The sequence below is a fragment of the Physeter macrocephalus genome, chromosome 1, assembly GCF_002837175.3.
Source record: "Physeter macrocephalus isolate SW-GA chromosome 1, ASM283717v5, whole genome shotgun sequence".
In the NCBI taxonomy this organism is placed as follows: Eukaryota; Metazoa; Chordata; class Mammalia; order Artiodactyla; family Physeteridae; genus Physeter; species Physeter macrocephalus.
The window spans coordinates 85,313,203-85,335,127 of NC_041214.2; the positions used below are offsets into that span (position 1 = coordinate 85,313,203).

At 36.9% G+C, this 21,925-nt stretch overlaps 1 protein-coding gene across 5 annotated transcripts in view; it reads left to right on the forward strand.

Moving 5' to 3' along the window:
• The first annotated feature begins 2,975 nt into the window (after positions 1 to 2,975).
• Positions 2,976 to 21,925, forward strand: part of OPA1 (OPA1 mitochondrial dynamin like GTPase) — an 81,716-nt gene continuing 62,766 nt past the window's right edge. The window contains exons 1-7 of one of the 5 annotated variants that reach the window (XM_028492395.2): positions 2,976 to 3,197; positions 6,795 to 7,113; positions 7,772 to 7,868; positions 10,527 to 10,634; positions 11,684 to 11,737; positions 12,422 to 12,489; positions 21,252 to 21,362. In XM_028492395.2, coding sequence (XP_028348196.1) covers positions 3,166 to 3,197; positions 6,795 to 7,113; positions 7,772 to 7,868; positions 10,527 to 10,634; positions 11,684 to 11,737; positions 12,422 to 12,489; positions 21,252 to 21,362 — 789 coding nt within the window. In that variant the 5' untranslated portion in view covers positions 2,976 to 3,165. The other 4 variants (XM_028492402.2, XM_028492419.2, XM_028492410.2 and 1 more) reach the window with 4 other exon arrangements.

Sequence of the window (21,925 nt, forward strand, 5' to 3'; positions counted from 1 at the left end):
AAAGTGTCAACGGATGGATCACTTCTAACCAATTCTAGCTTTGTTACAGAATCCAATCTCACTCTGCTCGCCACACGACAGGCCAATAAATTGTGAGATGAGGCAAGGAATAGTGACTTTATTCGGAAAGCTGGCAGGCTGAGAAGATGGCGGACTAGGGTCCCCCAAAACCATATTATCGGGGTCTGGATGCCAGTCTCTTTTATAGAATCAGAGAGGGAGAGGCAGTGAGGAAGTAAAGTAAAAAGGGCCATGAGTCTTGAAAAACATCTCCTCCCATGGCCTGCATTGAGGAGGGGATATGTTAATTTCTTCTTTCCTGCAGCCATTCACATGTGGGCAGGGTCAGATTGTCTCCCTGTGAGCTGAACAAAGAAAGGCACTTTAGTTTAACATTCAGGCAGAGGGGCAGGGTTCCCTCAGGCAGGCCATTATGTATGATTATAATTTAAAAAGCAATGAAAAGCAAAGGTTAAAGTCAAAGAAACAGATCCAGCATGGAGTCAAAATTGGCTCTTCCCTGTTACAGCTCGGTACTGCTTGATCTGAATAATTTTTGATCAAGTAAACCCTTAAAATTTTTATTGAGTCAGTTTATCTTTTAATGATGTTGATTCCGATCTTTTGCTATTTCATACAATGCAGAAAGAAACAGCTGTACACATCTTTGCATGACTTGTAAGCAGATGAGGTAGAGGGTCTGGAGAAAGAAAACTACCTAGGGCTTTCATGGCATTAGAGAAGGCATTTTGGGCCAAAGCCATTGTGTGATCTCAGCCTAGCCACAATGCTTGCCCTCAGGTCTCAGAAATTAACGATCTTAAGGGAACAAAAGAATGCAGAAACAAACAACTGTTATCAGGCAAGAGAAGTAACAATAGCAAAGAGAATGTATCAGTTGTAAAGACTCCCAGTTCTGTTTCACTGGTAAAGATTAGCCTGAAGCCTCAACCACCAGATCAACTGGCACCTAAGGGATGATGATGTTGACCTTTTCTGACCTGTGTGACTCCAGTCAACTCAAGCTTGGACTCTGTTGACTGCCCAACCCCTTCATAAACATGCACGTTCCCTTAGCTTACAACTTCCCCAATTTTGCTGTTGGAGGAATCAGTGCTTTGGGAGATTTTCCAGTTTTCTCCTCACTTGCTGCAAGGAATAAATCTTTTCTTCTCCTGAACTTTGGCTTAGTTGTGTCTTTTGGCTTGACACCCCCCAAGAGGAGAACCCAGTTTTTCAGAGAACAGATTCAGTAGGCTAAATGCCTAGAAGTAGAATCACAAAACAAGGACTTTGTAAGATGAAAAGATAACCCATATATGAAAGGAGTTGCCATTATTTGGTTTCCACTTTTTTCCCATAAAACTGGAATTAACAGTAACAAAGGAATTTTTGCATAAATCTACAATCCTGGGAAAACCTACATTTTGTACAGATCAGTATAGCAAGTTCCCATTTGTACTTGCCATTAAAACAGTCACCACACTAAATATAATAAAGAAAATCCCAGAGTCCTTCATTTGGGAAGTTTACTACCATAGGCTGGGTCTATATTTGGTGTTACTGTGAATGGATGCACACTGACTTATGAGTCTGATGATTACGGGGAAAGGAATTTTGTGTGTAGCATGTGCCGGGGGTGGAGTTCTTAAAATGAAGGGGGCATACCCAGCCCTCTGATATTGGGCCACTAATTGATTTCACTACCTTCCACAGGCCACATCCCTTGTATGGGCCCGTTTCCACATAAAACATAAAATGATAAAGAGTTGGAATGGGAAAAGCGTATTTAAAGTCGTAGAACTGACTTACACTACTTAGAGAGATAATGAAGACAGAGAAGAGAAGGGGTCCAGGATCTCAAGAGATCCTACGTTTAGAGGCTGGGAGGAGGAAATGGCAAAGGAGACTGGGGAGAAGCAGGTCTTTGAGAAAAGGTGAATGTGATGTCCTGAAAGCCAGGAGAGAGAAGCCGATTAAGGAGTGTGCTGAGATCCAATATTCTGAGCTGAACGCGGAGCGGTCCAGCGACCACTGGCAATATGGAATTGTTGGAGGCTTTGACAACAGCAATTTCAACAAATTAGTGTGATTAAAAGCCAGATGAAGGCTTCCCTGGTGGCGCAGTGCCTGAGAGTCCGCCTGCCGATGCAGGGCACACGGGTTCGTGCCCCGGTCCGGAAAGATCCCGCGTGCCGCGGAGCGGCTGGGCCTGTGAGCCGTGGTCGCTGAGCCTGCGCGTCCGGAGCCTGTGCTCCTTAACGGGAGAGGCCACAGCAGTGAGAGGCCCGCGTACCGCAAAAAAAAAAAAAAAAAAAAAGCCAGATGAAAGCCGGTTAAGGAGTAAATGAACAAAATCATTTTTGACGCCTTTATAAACTGCACGAGCTTGTCCCAAGCCCTTAGGTCTCCTAATTCATGACCCCTCTTAGATCTGACCTTCAGAGATTCTAAAGCATTTAACTTGTCCAGTACTTCTCCAGCCTCCGGAGATTGCTCTAAGAATATGAAAGTACTTCGTAAACAAAGAGGCCAAACAAAGGAGCAGGGCAAAGGGGCAGCCGTGGGTTTTCATTATTCTATTACTCTATCCCTGTACTGTATTCATTTTGTATTCCCTAGGCTCCTCTATGCTCCTGCAATACCAAATTTTCTAAATGGTAGCCACCCAGTAAGAATTTATCACTCCGTATTTCTCGCCCTTCAGCCCCTGCCCCACACCTCGACCCCTCCCCTCCACAAGTCTTTAACCAGAGGCACGAATTCACCATTCCACTCTGGAAACAAAAAGGGAGGGGCGGGTCGGGGCGGGGTGGGGAGAGGGGAGGGGCGGGTCGGGGCGGGGTGGGGAGAGGGGAGGGGAGGGGAAAATACTGTGGTTCCTACAGAGGCTTTGAGCGCATGCGTGAGTCCTCCGCCGGACCGTTTGTGCTGCCCTCCTAGGAAGAGGGGTGGGGTGGAGGTTTGCCCGACGGACCGAGTACGGGTGCCGAGCAGGCTCTCACGGAAGTCCATTCGCTATTGGGAGGTCCGCAGTGGCTGCTCTGTGCCCTTGTTGCCGAGGGCCTCTTCTTGGGTCATTCCTGGAGTAGGAGCCGGACTGGGGCTGACACCGAGGCTTCCCCCTGGCCGCCTCGGCGCCTGTGTGACCTCCTCGCCGGCGGGATGTGGCGACTACGCCGGGCTGCCGTGGCCTGGTAAGTGCGGGCTCCAACCTGGCCCCGTTATTTCCGGGGCCTCCAGAAAACGAGCTTGTCCCATCACGACATCCAGAATGTGCAGGTAACTCTCAGGCCAAGCAGAGAGCAGTTGGAGGATTCCGGGATATTTTTGAGGACCCGGAGTGACAGGAGCCCTGACTAGGCTTACTTAGGTGCTGGCCCCTGTACTGGCCCCTGTCCGTGTTCCTATGCCCTTCGGAAGATTCTGGGCGCTTTTCAGTCTTGGCCTTTTCTATTGTCCTTTTGTACCTGCCCCTTTCACCCTTCTATCCTCGCTGTTATCTCTGTCTCTGGTGGCTTCTTGTTTCTGTCCGGGCTGTATGACTCTAACCATGTGTCACCCTTGCCGCGTCTCTTAATTCTCACTGTCTTTTGCTTCTGCCTCCACGCCAGCTTACATTGCTTTTGCAGCTACCTGAGCTCTTCTCTCGGGGTGAAGGGGACTCTGCCTCTTTCCTTAGTACGCTGAGTGAACATGATTTGGATTCACATCTGGAGCGGTGAGGCATACATGTAGTGTCAGAGATGGTGATTAGAGATATTCTCTTAATAGCAGCTTTTTTCAGTGTTTAGGAAGGGAGACTTGCTTTTTGGATGTGAGGTGGTGAATGTAGCACCACCTTTCTAATCACTGTGTTATTGTTGCCCTGGTCTGTGTTAATCCTAAACCGAAAATCATAGAAGTATTTACATTTCTATGGGTTACTATGTGCATTTTAATGAAATTAAATTTGACTTTAATCTTTACTCGTAGCTGTGTTCTAGTATCCTTAGATATCTTCAGGTTTAACTCATTGTTGCAGGCATTTGATGAGAAGTAACATACATCAAGCAAGGTTGGAAAAACTTGGTTTTACTGAATTAATAACTCAGTCTCTAAACACCTGTCTTGAATTTTTTTCGGAATGTTTTAAGTGGTGTAATTTATAGTGTTTATAAGTGATGGGATCCATTTGTTTTATGAAGGTTAATTTGAGTCTAAATTTAGAACTGAATGGCATACAATAGTTGAAGTTTCAGTCAATTAGAATAATTGAATAAGTTCCTTCTAATGTCGTGGAATTTTAATTTCAGAGTAAATCCACAGCCCTTGGTACTGAACTAAGTTATTTACAACCTTTTTATTTCTACTCCTCAGTATTTACTGGGGAAATATATCTAATTTTCTTTAAATAAGAAAAGACTTTGCAGAAAATAGCGTACTTTGTTGGAGCAATTAAGATATGTAGGAAAAACTTTAAAAATTGAGTTTCCAACCAACTAATTATCAACTGATAATTGTTTATTCAATTGGATGCTGTCGGCTAAATTGTTTCTAAAGTTACTATTGACTCTGTAGTCATGGCTTAAAATGTCTTATGTTGATAGCACAGTTTAGCTGCCTGCAGAAGTAGAAATGCGGAAGGTCAGATGCCCCAAGTTCTGGAGTTTGTCTTTTGATGTAGTTCCTATGCATGTTATGAAGGTACATTTAAATTCTTACTCTTTAATAAATAAACATTCTTTGACATATATGGAAATATGCTCATAGACATATCAGAAGACCAATGGCCAACATTTATTTAGGTGCAATAAATATTTGCATAAAATTGTTGAAAAAATAATAACATGCTAGGAAACAGTACATAGATTAAAAGGAGATGATGGATGAGTGTGAATAGCTGATTTCTGGGGTTGGGGTCGGGGAGCCTTGTTTTGCATCACATTTGATTTTTAGTTTGGCCTAAAATAGAAGTATATATTCAAATTCCTTTTCCACCATTCACTAGTCATTCTACCTTAGGCAAGACACAGTTTAAAAAAAGCAAGTTGGTAAAATAAGGATACTTACCTTACTGGGTTTTTCTGAGAGTTAACAGTAGCATATGTGTAAACATCTGACATAATGCCTGGCAGTTAGGTACCCCTTTCCCCTCACTGTCCTTCTTCACAACATTATTTCAATGTTCCTTGATTCCTTTTCCTTAAGATATTTCTACTCCCGTGTAATTAAATGAATTAAAAATTTGTTTTTTAGTATGGGGCCTGGCCCATAGTAAGCACTATGACTGTGTGTTGAATAAGATAATCAGGCGTGTGTTTGTTGGTAGGAGACTTTCATTCTCTGCCAGGAAGGACAGGAGGGAAGAGCTCAGATAGTAACATGTGCATTTAGATTCTTTTCTTTTTGGGGTGTTCCCCCCCTTTCTTTCTGTTTCTGGGGAGCCAGGTACATGAGGTGTTAATAATTTTTCCTTAATTTCCATTCCTGGACCATCTCAGGGCTGTGAAACATAGATGAGACGGCAAAGAATAGATGTTATAAGCTACTGGAACTTTTGTGCTTAAAAGTAAAAGTTTACACGCCTTTTTTCGTATAGGTGCATCCATAATTCACATTTATTTTCATACCACCATTTTAGCCTAACATTACATGAAATCTTTTCATATATCTACATGGTCTTCATATTTATCACTTTAATGGCTATACACAGTATTCTCAGTATTCTCTTTTGTTTATGTACCGTAGTTTATAAATTTATGTTCTTAATATTAGATATTTAAGTGGTAACATTTTTTGCTATTAAGCACATCTTTTTTTCCAGTTTTATTGAGGTATAATTGACGTACAGCACTGTGTAGATTTAAGGTGTACAGCATAGTGATTTGACTTATATACATCAAGAAATGATGACCATAGTAAGTTTAGTGAACAGCTGTCATCTCATATAGATATAAAATTAAAGAAATAGAAAAAAATATTTTTTGTGATGAGAAGTCTCAGGATTTACTGTCTTAACAACTTTCATATATAACATACAGCCTGTTAATTGTATTTATCATGTTGTACATTACAGTCTTAGTATTTATTTATCTTAGAACTCTAAATTTGTACCTTTTGACTGCCTTCATTCAATTCCCCCTTCTGCCACCCCCTTCCTCTGGTAACCACAAATCTGATTTCTTTTCTATGTGTGTTTGTTTATTTGTTTGTTTTTGAAGTATAATTGACCTACAACACTGTGTTAGTTCCTATTATACAACATGGTCATTTGGTATTTCTATACCATTTCAAAATGATTACCATGAGTTTAGTTCGGATATGTCACTATACAAAGATATTTTGTTTTCAACTTTACTGACAGCAAATAGCTGTCAGTAGTTAATAAAATAAGTCTCTACCTTTTTTTGTTTTCAGTTTTGATTTCTTGGACCAGGATCATAGCCCACACATAGTAAATTAGGGGACAGGCTCTGGAGTCCCGCTGCCTAGGTTTGAATCGCTCCTTTACTCCTTATGTCAGTGGGGACTTCAGCAACTTACTTATGTCTGTCTGCCTTTTCCTCGTTGGTAAAATGGGGACGATACTAGTACTTTTATCATAGGATTATCAGCAGGATCAAATGAGTTAGCTCCTGCTGCAGCAGTGCCTGGCACACGGTAAATGGTTAGTAACTGTGGGCTATCGTAAGACACAGTGTGATTGGTCATGTGTGCCTGTGTGTTTTCCCTTATGCATATTGCTCTTTTCTATCGTTTCCTTTGCATTGTTTCCCCATCTGATCTTTCTTCCACACCTATTTTTCTTTCAGTGAGGTCTGCCAGTCCTTAGTGAAATACAGCTCTGGAACAAGAGGAAGCTTACCACTACAAAAACTGCATCTGGTTTCACGAAGTATTTATCATTCGCATCATCCTATCTTAAAGCTTCAAAGACCCCACTTCAGGACCTCATTTCAGCAGTTCTCCTCTCTAACTAACCTTCCTTTACGTAAACTGAAACTCTCTCCAATTAAATATGGCTACCAGCCCCACAGAAATTTTTGGCCAGCGAGATTAGCTGCAAGACTCTTAAAACTTCGGTATCTCATACTCGGATCTGCTGTTGGGGGTGGCTATACAGCCAAAAAGGTGAGTTTAACTTTCCTACTGTTTTTCCAGTTATTCCAGCATGATTGTTTTAAGGTTTCTTAGCATATGTCATTTTTCTTTAGTGCAGTAGAATGTAATTAGATGTTTAAACATTTATTGTGTGTCTCTATTATGTGCTAATGGTTTTAATGGTGCTAATAGGAAAATGCTCTCTGAATCTTAGTTATTATAAGAGATGAAAATGGCCTAATGGAAGAAGCACTGTTCTGGGAGTAAGAACACTTAGGTTTGATTTTCAGCTTTGCCATTTAGTAGCACAGGCAGGGAAGTAAGTGGCATGCTCATGCAACTACTTTGTGGCAGCTCTGGGACCAAAGGCAGTATATCCTGATCCCTGGTCTGTCTTCCTTGTATTCCTCAGTGTTGTTTAAAGCCAAATCATGAAACTCATTTGAAATAGGAGTACATTTTGAATTTTTCATTTTCTGTATTTAGTAAAGGAACATTTACATGTTTTATATGCTTGTCTGCTAATTTATTTTTAGAAGAGCAGAGGCCACTTTGTTTCTAAAAATTTTGAACATAATACATTGCTTTTAGTAGCTTAGCATGTTTTAACAAAATAAATTTAAATAGTTTTTTTAATATTTTATATGGCATTCAGATCATTTGATTGGCATACTTTCTTATCTTTTAGACTTTTGATCAGTGGAAAGACATGATCCCTGACCTTAGTGACTATAAATGGATTGTGCCTGACATTGTATGGGAGATTGATGAGTATATCGATTTGGGTTTGTATCAACATTAAAATACTTTTCTTGGTTGTATCTTTAGGAAAGAGAAATAGTTGTATTGAGATAGCTCCTTATCTCTAAGTTTAAGGTTGTAGCAGTTTTTTTTTTTTGGCATCTTTATTGGAGTATAATTGCTTTACAATGGTCTGTTAGTTTCTGCTGTATAACAAAGTAAATCCGCTGTACGTATACATATATCCCCATATCTCCTCTCTCTTGAGTCTCCCTCCCACCCTCCCTATCCCACCCCTCTAGGTGGTCACAAAGCACCGAGCTTATCTCCCTGTGCTATGCAGCTGCTTCCCACTAGCTATCTGTTTTACATTTGGTAGTGTATATATATGTCCATACCACTCTCTCACTTCGTCCCAGCTTACCCTTCCCCCTCCCCGTGTCCACAAGTCCATCCTCTATGTCTGTGTCTTTATTCCTGTCCTGCCCCTAGGTTCTTCAGAACCTTTTTTTTTTTTTAGATTCCATATATATGTGTTAGCATACAGTATTTGTTTTTCTCTTTCTGACTTACTTCACCGTGTATGACAGACTCTAGGTCCATCCACCTCACTACAAATAACTAGTTTTGTTTCTTTTTATGGCTGAGTAATATTCCATTGTATATATGTGCCACATCTTCTTTATCCGTTCATCTGTCGATGGACACTTAGGTTGCTTCCATGTCCTGGCTTTTGTAAATAGGGCTGCAATGAACATTGGGGTGCATGTGTCTGTTTGAATTATGGTTTTCTCTGGGTATATGCCCAGTAGTGGGATTGCTGGGTCATATGGTAATTCTATTTTTAGTTTTTTAAGGAACGTTCCCACCAACAGTGCAAGAGGGTTCCCTTTTCTCCACACCCTTTCCAGCATTTATTGTTTGTAGATTTTTTTTTTTTATACAGCAGGTTCTTATTAGTTATCCATTTTATACGCATTAGTGTATATATGTCAATCCCAATCTCCCAATTCATCACACCACCATGTTTGTAGATTTTTTGATGCTGGCCGGTTGTAGCAGTTTTATTTTAATGATAAACTAATAGAATAGCAGAAAAAAAATTGATTAAAAAAATTATCCACTAGTTCATCAGTTTAACACAGCTGCCACTATCCTTAGGGATCAGTTTCTTTTAATTGTACCTATTTTCTGTATGTGGTTAATATTTTACTTTCCTTTTTAAGAATTATATAGTCATAGTGAACATACACTTTGCTATCTTGTCTTTTGCTGCCTAACACATTTGTCAGCATTTTCTACTCTGCCGAGCAGCCTTCTTGAATATCATTTTCAATGTTGTATGATGTTACCCAGAACAGATGCACTGTGCTTCACCTAACTAGCTCCCTTTGATTGAGTACCTTGGTTACCTCTTTTTGTAACCAGGTTCCTTAAAAGCCTGCTAGTGTCCAGAGTAATTTCTCCTGTTAGTCTTTCGTTGTTCCCTTTTTCAAATAATAGATAGATGAGAAAAAAAAGTATATTTGATAGTTACAATTGCCAGTAACTCATGGTGATCTTTAGAAAAAGATTTTTTTCTGATGAAATTATTTTCCTCTTTTTTATGACTTTGTGTAGACATTTTTTAGACTTTAGCTTAGGTGTATATGGGGGTGGATTTAATCTCTGCATGCACTATTCACAGCACTGTCTTAAAGATAAAATTGTTGCATTGACAAAGATATTTACAGGAAAAGCACTCCTTCAAATTATTTTTCTAACGTTTATGAGAAGAGCTTTTAACGTTATGCATTCACTAGTCCCACGCTGTAGTGACTGCAAGCCTGGGTTCTGAAGCTAGACTGTCTAGGCTTAAACCCCCACTTTGCTGTATGTGCAGGTCCTGTTACTTAGCCTCTGTGCCCCATTCCTCATCTGTAAAATATGGTTGATGAGAACTGTTTTGTAGCATTGACATGAAGATTAAACAAGTTAATGCTTTTATAGCACTTAGAATAAGACCTAATACATATTCTTATTTTGAGAAACTTTGTGTTTTATCTTCCCCAGAGAAAATTAGAAAAGCCCTTCCTAATTCAGAAGACACTGTAAAGTTGTACCAAACTTTGACGTAATTGTTGAGTATTTGTAAACAAAAATAAATACTTGATCACTTTATAAATAAAGCTAGCAATAATAAAGTAATGGCTTGTCTTGGGTTCAGAGACAGTGTTTTTGAAGTGGTAACAAGTACAAGTCTTCCTAGGGAATACAAAAGGAGAGAGAAAAGTAATGGAATTCTGTTCTTAAACTTGAACTGGGATTTCATCACTTTTTTTTGAATTCAGGTCAGGTGCTACAAAAGATATTTTTTCTTTTTTCTTTGATTCATTGCCGTTCTGCTGTGACTTCCTCCCCAAGAATACTTCTGATTCTAGTCCAGTGTTAACATTTATACAGTGTTTCTATCTCAAGGCATTTAACTTATAAATCACAGATAACCCTCTAAACCGTATGTTTGGTGAGTCTTTTTTAAAAATTTTCATGGCTTGTAGAAGATTATCAGAATAACACATTGTTTCCGATATATGTAGCAGTTGTAGTTGGAATAGGGAGAAAAATGGAAAAAAATATTTAAGTTTATATATGATTATTTAAATTGTATGAATGTTTCAACAGTCAGATTCTTATTTTGAGACTATTTCTTTTCTCTTCTCCAGAGAAAATTAGAAAAGCCCTTCCTGATTCAGAGGACCTTGCAAAATTGGCACCCGACTTTGACAAGATTGTTGAAAGCCTCAGCTTATTAAAGGACTTTTTCACCACAGGTAGGGAAGGATGTGTGTTTGATCTCGTTTAAAATGTCCGGAAACACAGAGGAAAAATACTTAAAATGTATTCATTTGTTTATTTCCATCTTTTATTCATTTATTTATTTTAAGTTAACATTTTTTTAAAATAAATTTATTTATTTTGTTTGTTTATTTTTGGCTGTGTTGGGTCTTCATTGCTGCGCGCGGGCTTTCTCTAGTTGCGGCGAGTGGGGGCTGCTCTCCTTGCGGCAGGCGAGCTTTTCATTGCAGTGGCTTCTTTTGTTGCAAAGCACGGGCTCTAGGCACGCGGGCTTCAGTAGTTGTGGCACGTGGGCTCAGTAGTTGTGGCTTGCGGGCTCTAGAGCGTAGGCTCAGTAGTTGTGGCTCACGGGCTTAGTTGCTCCGCGGCATGTGAGATCTTCCCGGATCAGGGCTTGAACCTGTGTCCCCTGCATTGGTAGGCGGATTCTCAGCCACTGCACCACCAAGGAAGTCCCTATTTCTATCTTTTAAATGAAAATATTTAGTACAAATAAAAGCCAGGTTTTTGATAAAAGGATAAACATGAAGTTTTGTTGCTCTGTGGTTTTACTATTTTTTAAATTTATTTTTATTTTTTGGCCGTGCCATGTGGCACATGGGATCTTAGTTCCCTGACCAGGTTTTGAACCTGTGCCCCCTGCAGTGGAAGCACAGAATTGTAACCACTGGACCACCAGGGAAGTCCCTGTGGTTTTAATTTTTGTTTGGCCCAACAAAATGAAAATTTGCAAGAACTTAAACATGCTTGGCTTTAGTCAGTGAGGGAAAAATAAATCACTTGTTCTTGACAAGTAGATGATACTTCCTATGTGTTTGCTGTTCATAATTGGTTAGAGCCGATTTGGTGATTTTAAAACAAATTTAATTATAATGGACCATAATGAGTAGAAGTTACTAAGGTTAGTCCTGGTGTATTTGCCCAATTCTGCCCTATCATGATATAAATCTGAGGTCTCAGACATCTTTGTTTGCTCATTGTTAAATTTTACATTTCTATTTCCCCCTTTGCTGATTTTTCACAGGTCACAAATTGGTTAGTGAAGTCATAGAAGCTTCTGACCTACTTCTCTTGTTAGGTGTGTAAACAGATATTTTTGCTGATCTTAACATGCCTTTTAAATGCATCTAATAAACTAGCTGCAAATAAAATTGCAGACCAAATTTATAATATTGCTTATGCTGAATTTTAAAATGTCAGAATTATATTGGGCAAATTCATTATCCTTTAGGTGGAAATAATAAAATCATTTTTTTGTGGTAAAACTGAAATTCCTAAATATGTGTCTATATTATAAGATTAAAGCTATTAAAAAGAAAGTTTGGTTAACCAAAATATTTTCTTGAACCTGATCTGATTGTTTCTGATAATTGAAATGAAAGTCATTTTAGTTTGTCTCATCTGTCCTGTCATAGTTGACATTTTTAATTTAATTTTTTTACTGTATATGGTCTGTAATGTCAGTAGTGTATGGCTGAACTGTAAGTACTCTCATGTAAAATAATCCTTATCAAAGATTGCCTTATTTTTTATTGTAATTTTCAGTGATATTTTAAAAAATCAGTTAAACATGTCCTATAACGGTTTTGAAATTTTTTTTCTTAGGTTACCACTGTCTTCCTTAAAATAAGAATAGCTTTCCAAAAAGTGATTTTTGCTCTAAAAATCCTTTTATCTTTCAACCGACTAAATATAATTTGGAATTTAGTTTAGGCTATTGACTTCACTGGAGAATTTAAAGGACTGCATATTTACCTTTAAGGTTCACCTGGAGAAACGGCATTTAGAGCGACAGATCCAGGGTCTGAAAGTGACAAGCGTTATAGAAAGGTACGTATAAAGGAGCATTCTTCACATAGATAGTCTTGAAAGATTTTTTCAAGTTTTTACCTACCCTGGAAGATCTGAAAATGGTAACGTCTGAGAAACAAACATAAAAGCATCCAGCGGAGGTATTATTATTATTATGCAAATGCAAGGTATTATTCAACAGTTCTGGAAATATAATTGGAGAAGCCAGTTTCCCTCAAATATGTCTGTGAAATATTAGTTTCCAGGGTTGTCCCCAACAAAGGGTTTTGTTGTTAAGTATGTGTGGGGGAAAGCTGGTATAAATAAAACAAGCAGGCTTCTTTTCTTTTCCCTAGGATTTCTCAGACCTTAATATATGCATGTGCATTGTGAATCTCTAAGAGAAGTCAAAGTGTGCAGGGTTTTCCAGATTTATTTAGCAACAAAACCCTTCTTCCATGAAATACCTTCTAGGGACTAATGTTTCGTGATATACAGTTAGGGGAAATATTAAGGGAATAGCAAGTTTGTTACTAAAGGACTTCTGTTACATTGATAGTCAACAAAATTATGTATGGAGTTATTTAGGATATGTTAATTTCAATTCATGCATTAAAACCCATATGAAACTTTTAGGAGAATTGCTGATGTAGAATAATATGCATTGTTGTGTATTTATATTCATATGTTAACCTGATATTGTCTTACTCTTCATTTTTTTCATCTTTTGAAATTGGGAAGATAACTGATTCCTTGGAAGTTGTTTTTTTTTTTTAATAATAATAACCTAGATAAATAAATATCTGGAAAAAATACTCCATGAACATTTAAAAACTCAGTATGAACATTTAAAAATTAAATGATGAAGGTTATTATGGTTTTAAATCATTGAGGTAAATAATTTTATGTTTTTTGGGGAAGCAGGAAGAAAGTAATTCCTATGTGTAGACTTCCATCTTGTTTCCTGTCCTTCAACTTTGAGCTTTTTACATGATATTCCAAGTTTTAATTATATTTCAAAAGATTTTTTTTCTTTTGTCTTTTAACTTGATCTTTTGGAGAGAACATTTCTCAAAATGTGTGTGTATACGTGTGTGTGTTTGCCTTTTAACTTGATCATTTTTGATACCTTTTCCACTGGCATTATTTTAACCAAGGGATACCCTTGACTATACATGCTACTGGGAAGAAAAATTTGAATAGAAATTAGCCTATGATGCACAGCTTATTTTGAGCCAAGGCCTTGGCCCTTAATGCAGATAGACTTAATGTGCAGAGAAAAGCTAATCTAACTGGGGAGAAGAAACCCCTGTTACAAGTATGGTAGTATGGTTTTTGAGCGACAGGATTTCTTGTTGCCTAGATCAGTTAGGGGAGGCTTGCATCTCTGTTCTTTTCTGATATGGCCTAGGATTGTTTTGGTAAATGAGAATCCTGTTTAGGGCCTGACAGATAATTCCCTTAAAATCCTGCTAAGGTGATAAATGAGTAGTAACTGATAAATGATCAAGAGCTCTGCAGTATAGAAGAAACAAGAGAACTGATCTCTGGGAATTTATATTTACAGATTTTATTTTATACAGTAGACATGAGAGCAAATTTATTGCTTTATTTTATAATTTACTTTGCTTGAAGATAAGTGCTGTTGTAGACTGTTTCTTTTTAACTTTTCCATAATTTATGGTGATTATCTTGCCCATTAAAAACGCACCAATTATTTCCAACTATTTGTTATAAATTAAGCCGTTTTCATTATAGGTTAAATCAGATAGTATTAAATGCTAGTATAAATGTTTACTATACAGAAAAAGTATTTTCAACCTCAACTAGTGGTTTTAAATTTTATTAATATGCAGCATTATGTTTTCAAGGCTTCACTGTTACCTGTGATATTTGAAAATAATGAACTACTCCGACAAGATGCAGATAAACTAATTGTAAGAGACTTGTCTGTAAATTGATGGTTGAATGTAAGCATGGAAAGGGAGACCTTAGCAGAAGCCTTTTTGAAATCATTCTAAAGCATCAAATTTGAAAATTTGGGCAATAATCAGAGGTGGTAGGATGGCATCCAGAGTTCAGGTGATACCTTTTTGATTGGTTCAGTCTGGTGTCTGAGAGCCCCAAGATTTAAAATGGTGTTCATGCCTTAGTTTAATGATTGTTGGGTTTATACCAAAGTTTCTGGCTAGACTTCTATTAGAAATGTAAAAGTAAATGTGAATGAGATTTTTTTAATGTAGTAATAAATTTAAAACATTTCGACTAGAAGTAAAAAGAAAAACTTGTTCTTTCTAATAAGAGAACACATCTGGAAAAGTGCTGGCAAGTAGAGGGACAATTAGGAACCTTTCTAAGTCAACTGAAGTGAAAGTGACAGGGAGTTGCAGGAACACAGATGCCAGATTGACTTGAGTCAGGCAGAATGAACCACACAATAGACAGATTACCTGTGGTTCCCAGTCTGGGGTCACTAGACTTTTAGGTGTTCTGGAAAGTTGTGATTGAGGTCTTCAAAAAGTCAAAAAGCATGTATTCCCACATAATGCTACACAGGCTAACTAAACCTCAAGTTTCTTTGATTTTGCCTGGATTTATATCCGTTCAGTTTGTGGACAGTAATGTTTATCAAAAGTTCTTCTACGTATTTTTGATAAATAAAAAATGGAAAAATACTGAAACCACATTTTAGTAAATGCTTTTAGTTAATCAAAAATTTTTAAACTTGTGTTCACTATAGAAAAATATTAGAAAGAGCCCTTAGTGTGACCTGAATAATATTCTTGAGACCTGGAGACCTTTAGAACTACCTGAAGACAAATTCGGAATTGGAGTGGCAAGCCTTTTTTAGTGAATTAATGGACTCACCTGGTTTGTAAGTCAGTAGATTTCTGTATATTGGTCATAGTATATATAGGTGACAGGACCACTTAGTGTATCTCCTTTTTTTAGATTCAGTAATGTTGTGTTCTAGTGAAAATTAATTTGCTAAGTGAGACATTATCTGTGCTTTTGTTCTGTCATGTTTCTGATGGCTCATAAACATCTCATAGAAGTAAGGACTATGGTCATTCTGAAGGTTACAAGCCCATTTATAATTTATAGAAAATATTTGAAGTCCAATTCATAAAAAGTATTGTTACTCTTTTAAAAATAATCATTAAATAGTAATGCTCTTCCTTTCCACGTTACTGTAATTCTTATTCCTGTGGCTTTACTTATTTTATACCTACCCTATGAAATATCTCTCTTCCCTTTTCTCTGCCTAATTTCCACTCATCCTGAAAGCCCAATTCAATTGTCAGCTTTGTGAAGCCTTCCATAACCATTTTAGTCCCAATAATTATTCTCTTAACAATTTAAAACATTTCACGGATGAAACACTATTTACTTTGGCTTTCATTCTTATTGTTTAATAGGCTATTTCTATCACAAAATCTCTGTTCTCAGAGCACCTAGGATAATGCTGAATTCTTAACACAATTCGTCAGTTGATTTAACTCAGTAAAAGTCTGATTTAAAGTAAGCAAATTTGATTAATGCTAACAAGAGTGGGCCCAAAGATTTTATGTAATGTGTCTTTTTGCTGATTATTTGAATTTCTCCTGGCCTTCAATATTTGACAACTATTGAGGAGAGCAAGAATGTGAAGGTAGCACTTATACTCGGAATTCTGAGTTGTAACAAAGCAGTGTTGCTTAAGTAGGACTTACATTTCTGGGGTTCCTCATGCAACAAATAATGTAAACTGTGGCAAAATGAAATTCTCACAACCAGTACCATCAAGTAGCCGCAGATTCAGGGAATTTAGGTTTCCTGAGCAGCTAACAATTGGCAACTATACTTGGTTAGATACTTGTTTTATTCCTTAATAATAAGCATATTGCATTTTTATGTCATTTAAAAAACATTAAATATATACTGTGTACATAACACTGTTTTTAGGTAATAATTTAGAACAAAGGGGATTTGGTAGAAATTGTATTATCGATAAAAACTATTGGTAATAGACTGATTTGTTCATCTCTTAAAATTATTATTTGTAGAAATTGTCCAAATAGTAAAATAGGATATGATATTTCTCAGTTGGAGCAAATTGAATAATTCAAGTAGGAAGACATACTTCTTTCTGATATCCAATAATAAACATATTTTAGTTGGCTGTAAATATCTTGAGCTGAATTATATATTACTGGGAGGGAGGAAAATAGGAAAATAGATCTTTTTAGCTAATGAAATAGCAGAATTATTCAAACTTTGAAAAGTAGTTTAGTGCCTAGGAATATTTTTTAAATGGAAGGGGAAAGAAGTCTTCACTTTCATGAAGTTCTTTTCTGGACCCAAGTTACTTTTAAAACTAATAAAGCAGCGGTTGGCAAGCTTTTCCTTAGAGGCCAGATGGTAAATATTTTAGGTTTGCAAGCCCTGTGTTCTCTAGGACTACTCATGTAGCCCACTGTACTTTGTCAACTCCTTCTCCAAAGAGTAATTTACATTTGCCCTCCGAAATATTGTAGTTTTACCATTTTCCTTATTTAAATGTAAATTGAACGTGAAGGGTCAAAGGCACTTTGAAAATAGTGAGACTGTAGAGCTAACAGGTATCAGGTGTAGACTTTGGCGTCACACTGCCTGTATTCAGACTCTGTCCTTCCTGTTTTCTGAACTGTGTGACCTTGGATAAGTTCCTTAGCTTCTCTGAGTTTCTGGCTTCCTCTTCAGTAGTAGGGGGAACCCTACCTGATAAGGGTTATTGTGAGCATTTTGTAAAGCCCTTTAGCACAAGATCTTGGCACATGATAGAACTAAATGAATATTAATATGATAATAGCAATGATGATTATTACCATCTAACAGAATTATTCCATGAGTTAGCATATTAACATTATTTGATTAATTTCCTCCCCTTTTCTTAATTCCTGTTGAATCTGTTCTGGGGATTGTGATAAGTGGGAAAATGGACTGTAGCGTTGATGTGTAGCTTATTTACAGAATAGGCAATTTTTAGGAAACCCAATTTGGATTTTATGCTGTAAACTGTGTGCATTTTTAGGTAAAAGTAGGTTATCATTTAATTCATTCAAGCAACAGACATGGGCCAAGCCCTAACCTAGGTGCTGGCCATAACACATCTAAAGTGTCAGGCCTTATTCTGTGTGCTAGGTATAAAAACAAACAAGGTATGGGCCCTTTAGAATACTGTTAAAAATATAGTATTGGGTTGGCCAGAAAGTTCGTTCGGGTTTTTCCATATCTTACAGAAAAACCCAAACAAACTTTTTGGCCAGCCCAATATTTTATTTTATTTTTTTGGCCATGCCTCCCGGGTTGCGGGATCTTAGTTCCCCAACCAAGGATCGAACCCAGGGCCCCAGCAGTGAGAGCGCCAAGTGCCAACCACTGGACTGCCAGGGAATTCCCAAAAATATAGCATTTTAAATGTATTCACATAAGAATGAGTCGTAATTTCAAGATTTTAAAAAATATTTTCTAACAAGCTTATCAACTTCTAGAGGTATTTGCAGCATTTTCAGTTGATATTTTGGTTTCTGGAGTTATCACTGATTTTCTTGGTCTGACATTATACTTTTTTAAAAACCTGAGAACACTGTACATGAAAATATGGGACTATGAGAGCTGCAGTGTCAAATTGACAGTAACCAGGAGATGTTTAGAGAGTAGTCATCTGTGGTTGTTTACAATAACTATTGTTAAAGACCACAGTTAGTACATTTTTAATGTAATATATATCATTTAAAAAACAATTATGTGCTATTTCTTGAGAGAAGAATGTCTGAACTTGGGAAAACATTTATTGAGTAAAAGTGTTCTGTTTATGTAAGGAGGCATGAACAAACGCCTCATCTTGCACGTACATTTTTCCCTTCCTTATTCCACAAGCCTTAGCTTTTTTTTGTGTGTGTGGTATGCGGGCCTCCCCCTGCTGCGGCCTCTCCCGTTGCGGAGCACAGGCTCCGGACGCGCAGGCTCAGCGGCCATGGCTCACGGGCCCAGCCGCTGCGCGGCATGTGGGGTCTTCCCAGACCGGGGCACGAACCCGGCTCCCCTGCATCGGCAGGCGGACGCGCAACCACTGCGCCACCAGGGAAGCCCCAAGCCTTAGCTTTAAAAGCTAATCCAGCTGTGCTTAGGGTGAGATTTGATGCCTAAAGTTGGATAAAAGTAACCTTTTTTAGTATAGTGTATATAGCTTTTTCTGTGTCTAATTCTTGTTTTCTTCCTACTTGTTTTAGGAGGTAACAGTTAATTTCAACTGCCTTCACGTAAAAGTGCTTCAGTAACAGACTTGGAAGGAAAGTGAGGTGTCACTATAAAGAGAGGGTGTTTTTCTTGTAGTAGATATTAGATATTTACCATACAATTTGTATGAGCATATAAACAGTGGATTAGGGAGGGGTGTTTAAGCTGTGAATAAACAAGAATCCTGTGCCTGATAGACCAGCACAGTTAAGAAATGTGGAATATTTTCTCACTGCTTTGGCATTTTATAACTTATACTACTGGGTATTATGTTAATTAAAGCACAGGTACACTAATGTGTAAGCCAACATGGAAAGCCTTCTTTAAAAGGGAACTGTTTTGAGAAATCTAAACACTTGGATGAGTAGAAGAAGTGATTATGATAAATGACTAAATGAATAAAAATGAGTTGGATTACTTTTCTTTCTGCTTGATGAAAGGCAGTGATACAAAAAATGAAAAAAAAGGACTTAAAAAATTATGGGAATGATGAGGGTAGTGAGTTGGCATTGCATTTCTTTGATAGATTTATCAATGACCATAAAAGTATTTATTTAAAAGATACATGTTAAAAGATAACTGCGGGTTTTTATAAATATATTTTGTACTATTGAATTTGGAAACAAATGTTGAAATTTCAGTTATGTTACTTGCCGCTTTGATGTTCTCTTACTTTTCATGAAGAAATATCAACTAGTTTCATCCTTTGATTTATATAGTAAGTCAACCAGTTTCATTATGTTGGTATAACTTAATGTATTAAAACTAAGAATCAAACAAAATAAAAATCCCCCTAATTGTTTGCTAATATTTCCCTTAATTTAAAGTGCTTTACTGTAATACAGCTTTTCTATTTGTATTTATTTCTTTTCTGATAAACTTTTTTATTTATATAAATCTTTGGATTGTATAAACTAAGTTATTAAGCCTCCAGGTGAGTCTACTAATTAAAATTTGAATGTAACAACCAATATTTCATTTTAAGAAACTTTATAATTGTACTATACAAAATAAAATATTTTTGGCAGTTATTTTATAAAGCTGTGAAGCTATTTGAAACTCCTAATTTGGATTATTTTAATGAGTGTTAGTTTTCCTAATTCTTTTTATTTTTATAACTTGGTAAAAATTGTTCTCCCCCGTAAACTATTCTTGTGCAAATTAAAGAGTGACCTCATTCATTGGAACTTTGCCTTTTAGGGTTTCTAATAGAGAAAATATAAGGTTCCTGACATTGTCAATTGCTAGTTGTTTTTTCTCCTACATTTCTTGAGGTTGATTATCTAATAGACAGCAATTAAAAACACTGTACAGAAAATGACATGTATTTTAGTTTCATGTCACAAGTGAATACATTGCATCAGATGAACATTTCATGATTATTAAATGGAATGAATTTTAAACATAGAAATGATGATTATTTTGTACATAGGTCCAAACTGGGTTTTGTTTCATTTTTATTTTCATAGTAACTATATTATCTCCATATCTTAATTATTTTATTTTATTGAACTTGTGCTTTAGTAATTGATATATCCTTGGTTATAGTCTCAGAGGCCATTTTTATTTAATGTCAAAACAGCTCCTAAATAGTGAAAATTCAGTCACACTACTTATTTGATGTTGTATAAAGCTAAAACAGTACCTCAAACATTATTTTTTAATTTGCAAAAAAAAACCCTTAGATTTTAATCAAATAAGATTCTGTACTTAGACATGTATAATTATGAATTAGTGTAAAACCTTGATTAACTTGATGCTCGAAACTACATTTTGAGGGATCTTTATTTATTTACTTTTTGGCCACGCCACGTGGCATGTGGGATCTTAGTTCCCAGAGCAGGGGTCAAACCCACGCCCCCTGCAGTGGGAGCTTGGAGTCTTAACCACTGGACCTCCAGGGAAGTCCCTTGAGGGGTCTTTAATTGAAGACATCGGATGTCAAGGAAAACTTAAGAATAATAATTTAATAAGTGATTAAGCTATTATGTATTCTCCAGTTAGTCTTAGGAAACTTATGGTTGAGAATTAGAAGATTCAGACCTTTGAAATCAACACTGTTCAAAAATCAGTTTTGTTTTTTCCCCCATATGTATCAAGTCAGGAGCATACACTAGTTCGTATTGGCAATTCAAAAATAAGGGTTGAAGTATTTGTTTTCTCAATTTTTCTGTTACTAGGACATTTAGTTAACTGTAGTGCCACCTTCCTTGAGCATTCCAGTTAGTCTCGGTTTTACTGTATGTTGATATTATATATCTGGCTCGTTTTATTCAGCAGTCACTTATTGCATTTTCCTTTTCACTTATTAAACTATGCTGTTTTATATTTCTGAGACATAATTTTACTGAGGAGAAAAATGGAAATGTAGTACAGAACCCAGTTATATAGTGGCTCTAAAGGTACATAACTGAGTTTCCATTTTTGTTATAAGCTATCCATTCCTCTCTGACTTACATCTGTTCCTTTCTTGTGCCCTTTGGTTTAACATTGTTCTCCTCCCCAATTTTCCTCTTCTCCTCGTTGTAAACTCATGGCAGGGTCTGCTTGGTGAGCTCATTCTCTTACAACAGCAAATTCAAGAGCATGAAGAGGAAGCGCGCAGAGCCGCAGGCCAATATAGCACGAGCCATGCCCAACAGAAGCGCAAGGTGATGGATGGTTTAAGGGGGCTACTGATAAGTTCACACTAATCAGCCGTTTCTACCAGGATCATGTCACCTTAATCCATTCATGGACTCCAATTATGAGAAATTATTTTTGACAAAGTAAAAATATGAAAGATAATAGAGATATGCAACTTGCCTAGAGTAGGTAAATCCAAAATATTAAACATAGGAATTTATTTTCTGAAAATTAGATTATCTGTGAGGGTTCCTGGATTTGTACTTAGATAAGAATTATGAATTGCAGTTTACTTGGTCCAGTTGAGTCACCTTAAATTTGTAGCCAACTTGTCTATTCTCCAAGTTTTCATTTGTAAAATGAAAAGGGTTACTGTGAATGACCATGTTAAATTAAAGAATGAATGTATTTGTTTTAGTTAAAATGAATCAGCAGAGAATTCTTATTTCTTACAGAAGGAAACTATTTTGACTTAACTTTGGGGCAAAGTTATTCTTAGATACTTGGATAAATTTGTATAAAGATTTTCCACATTTATTAGTAAAGTCAGCACAGATTTTTGCCTTGTCCACTGAAGGATTGAACATTG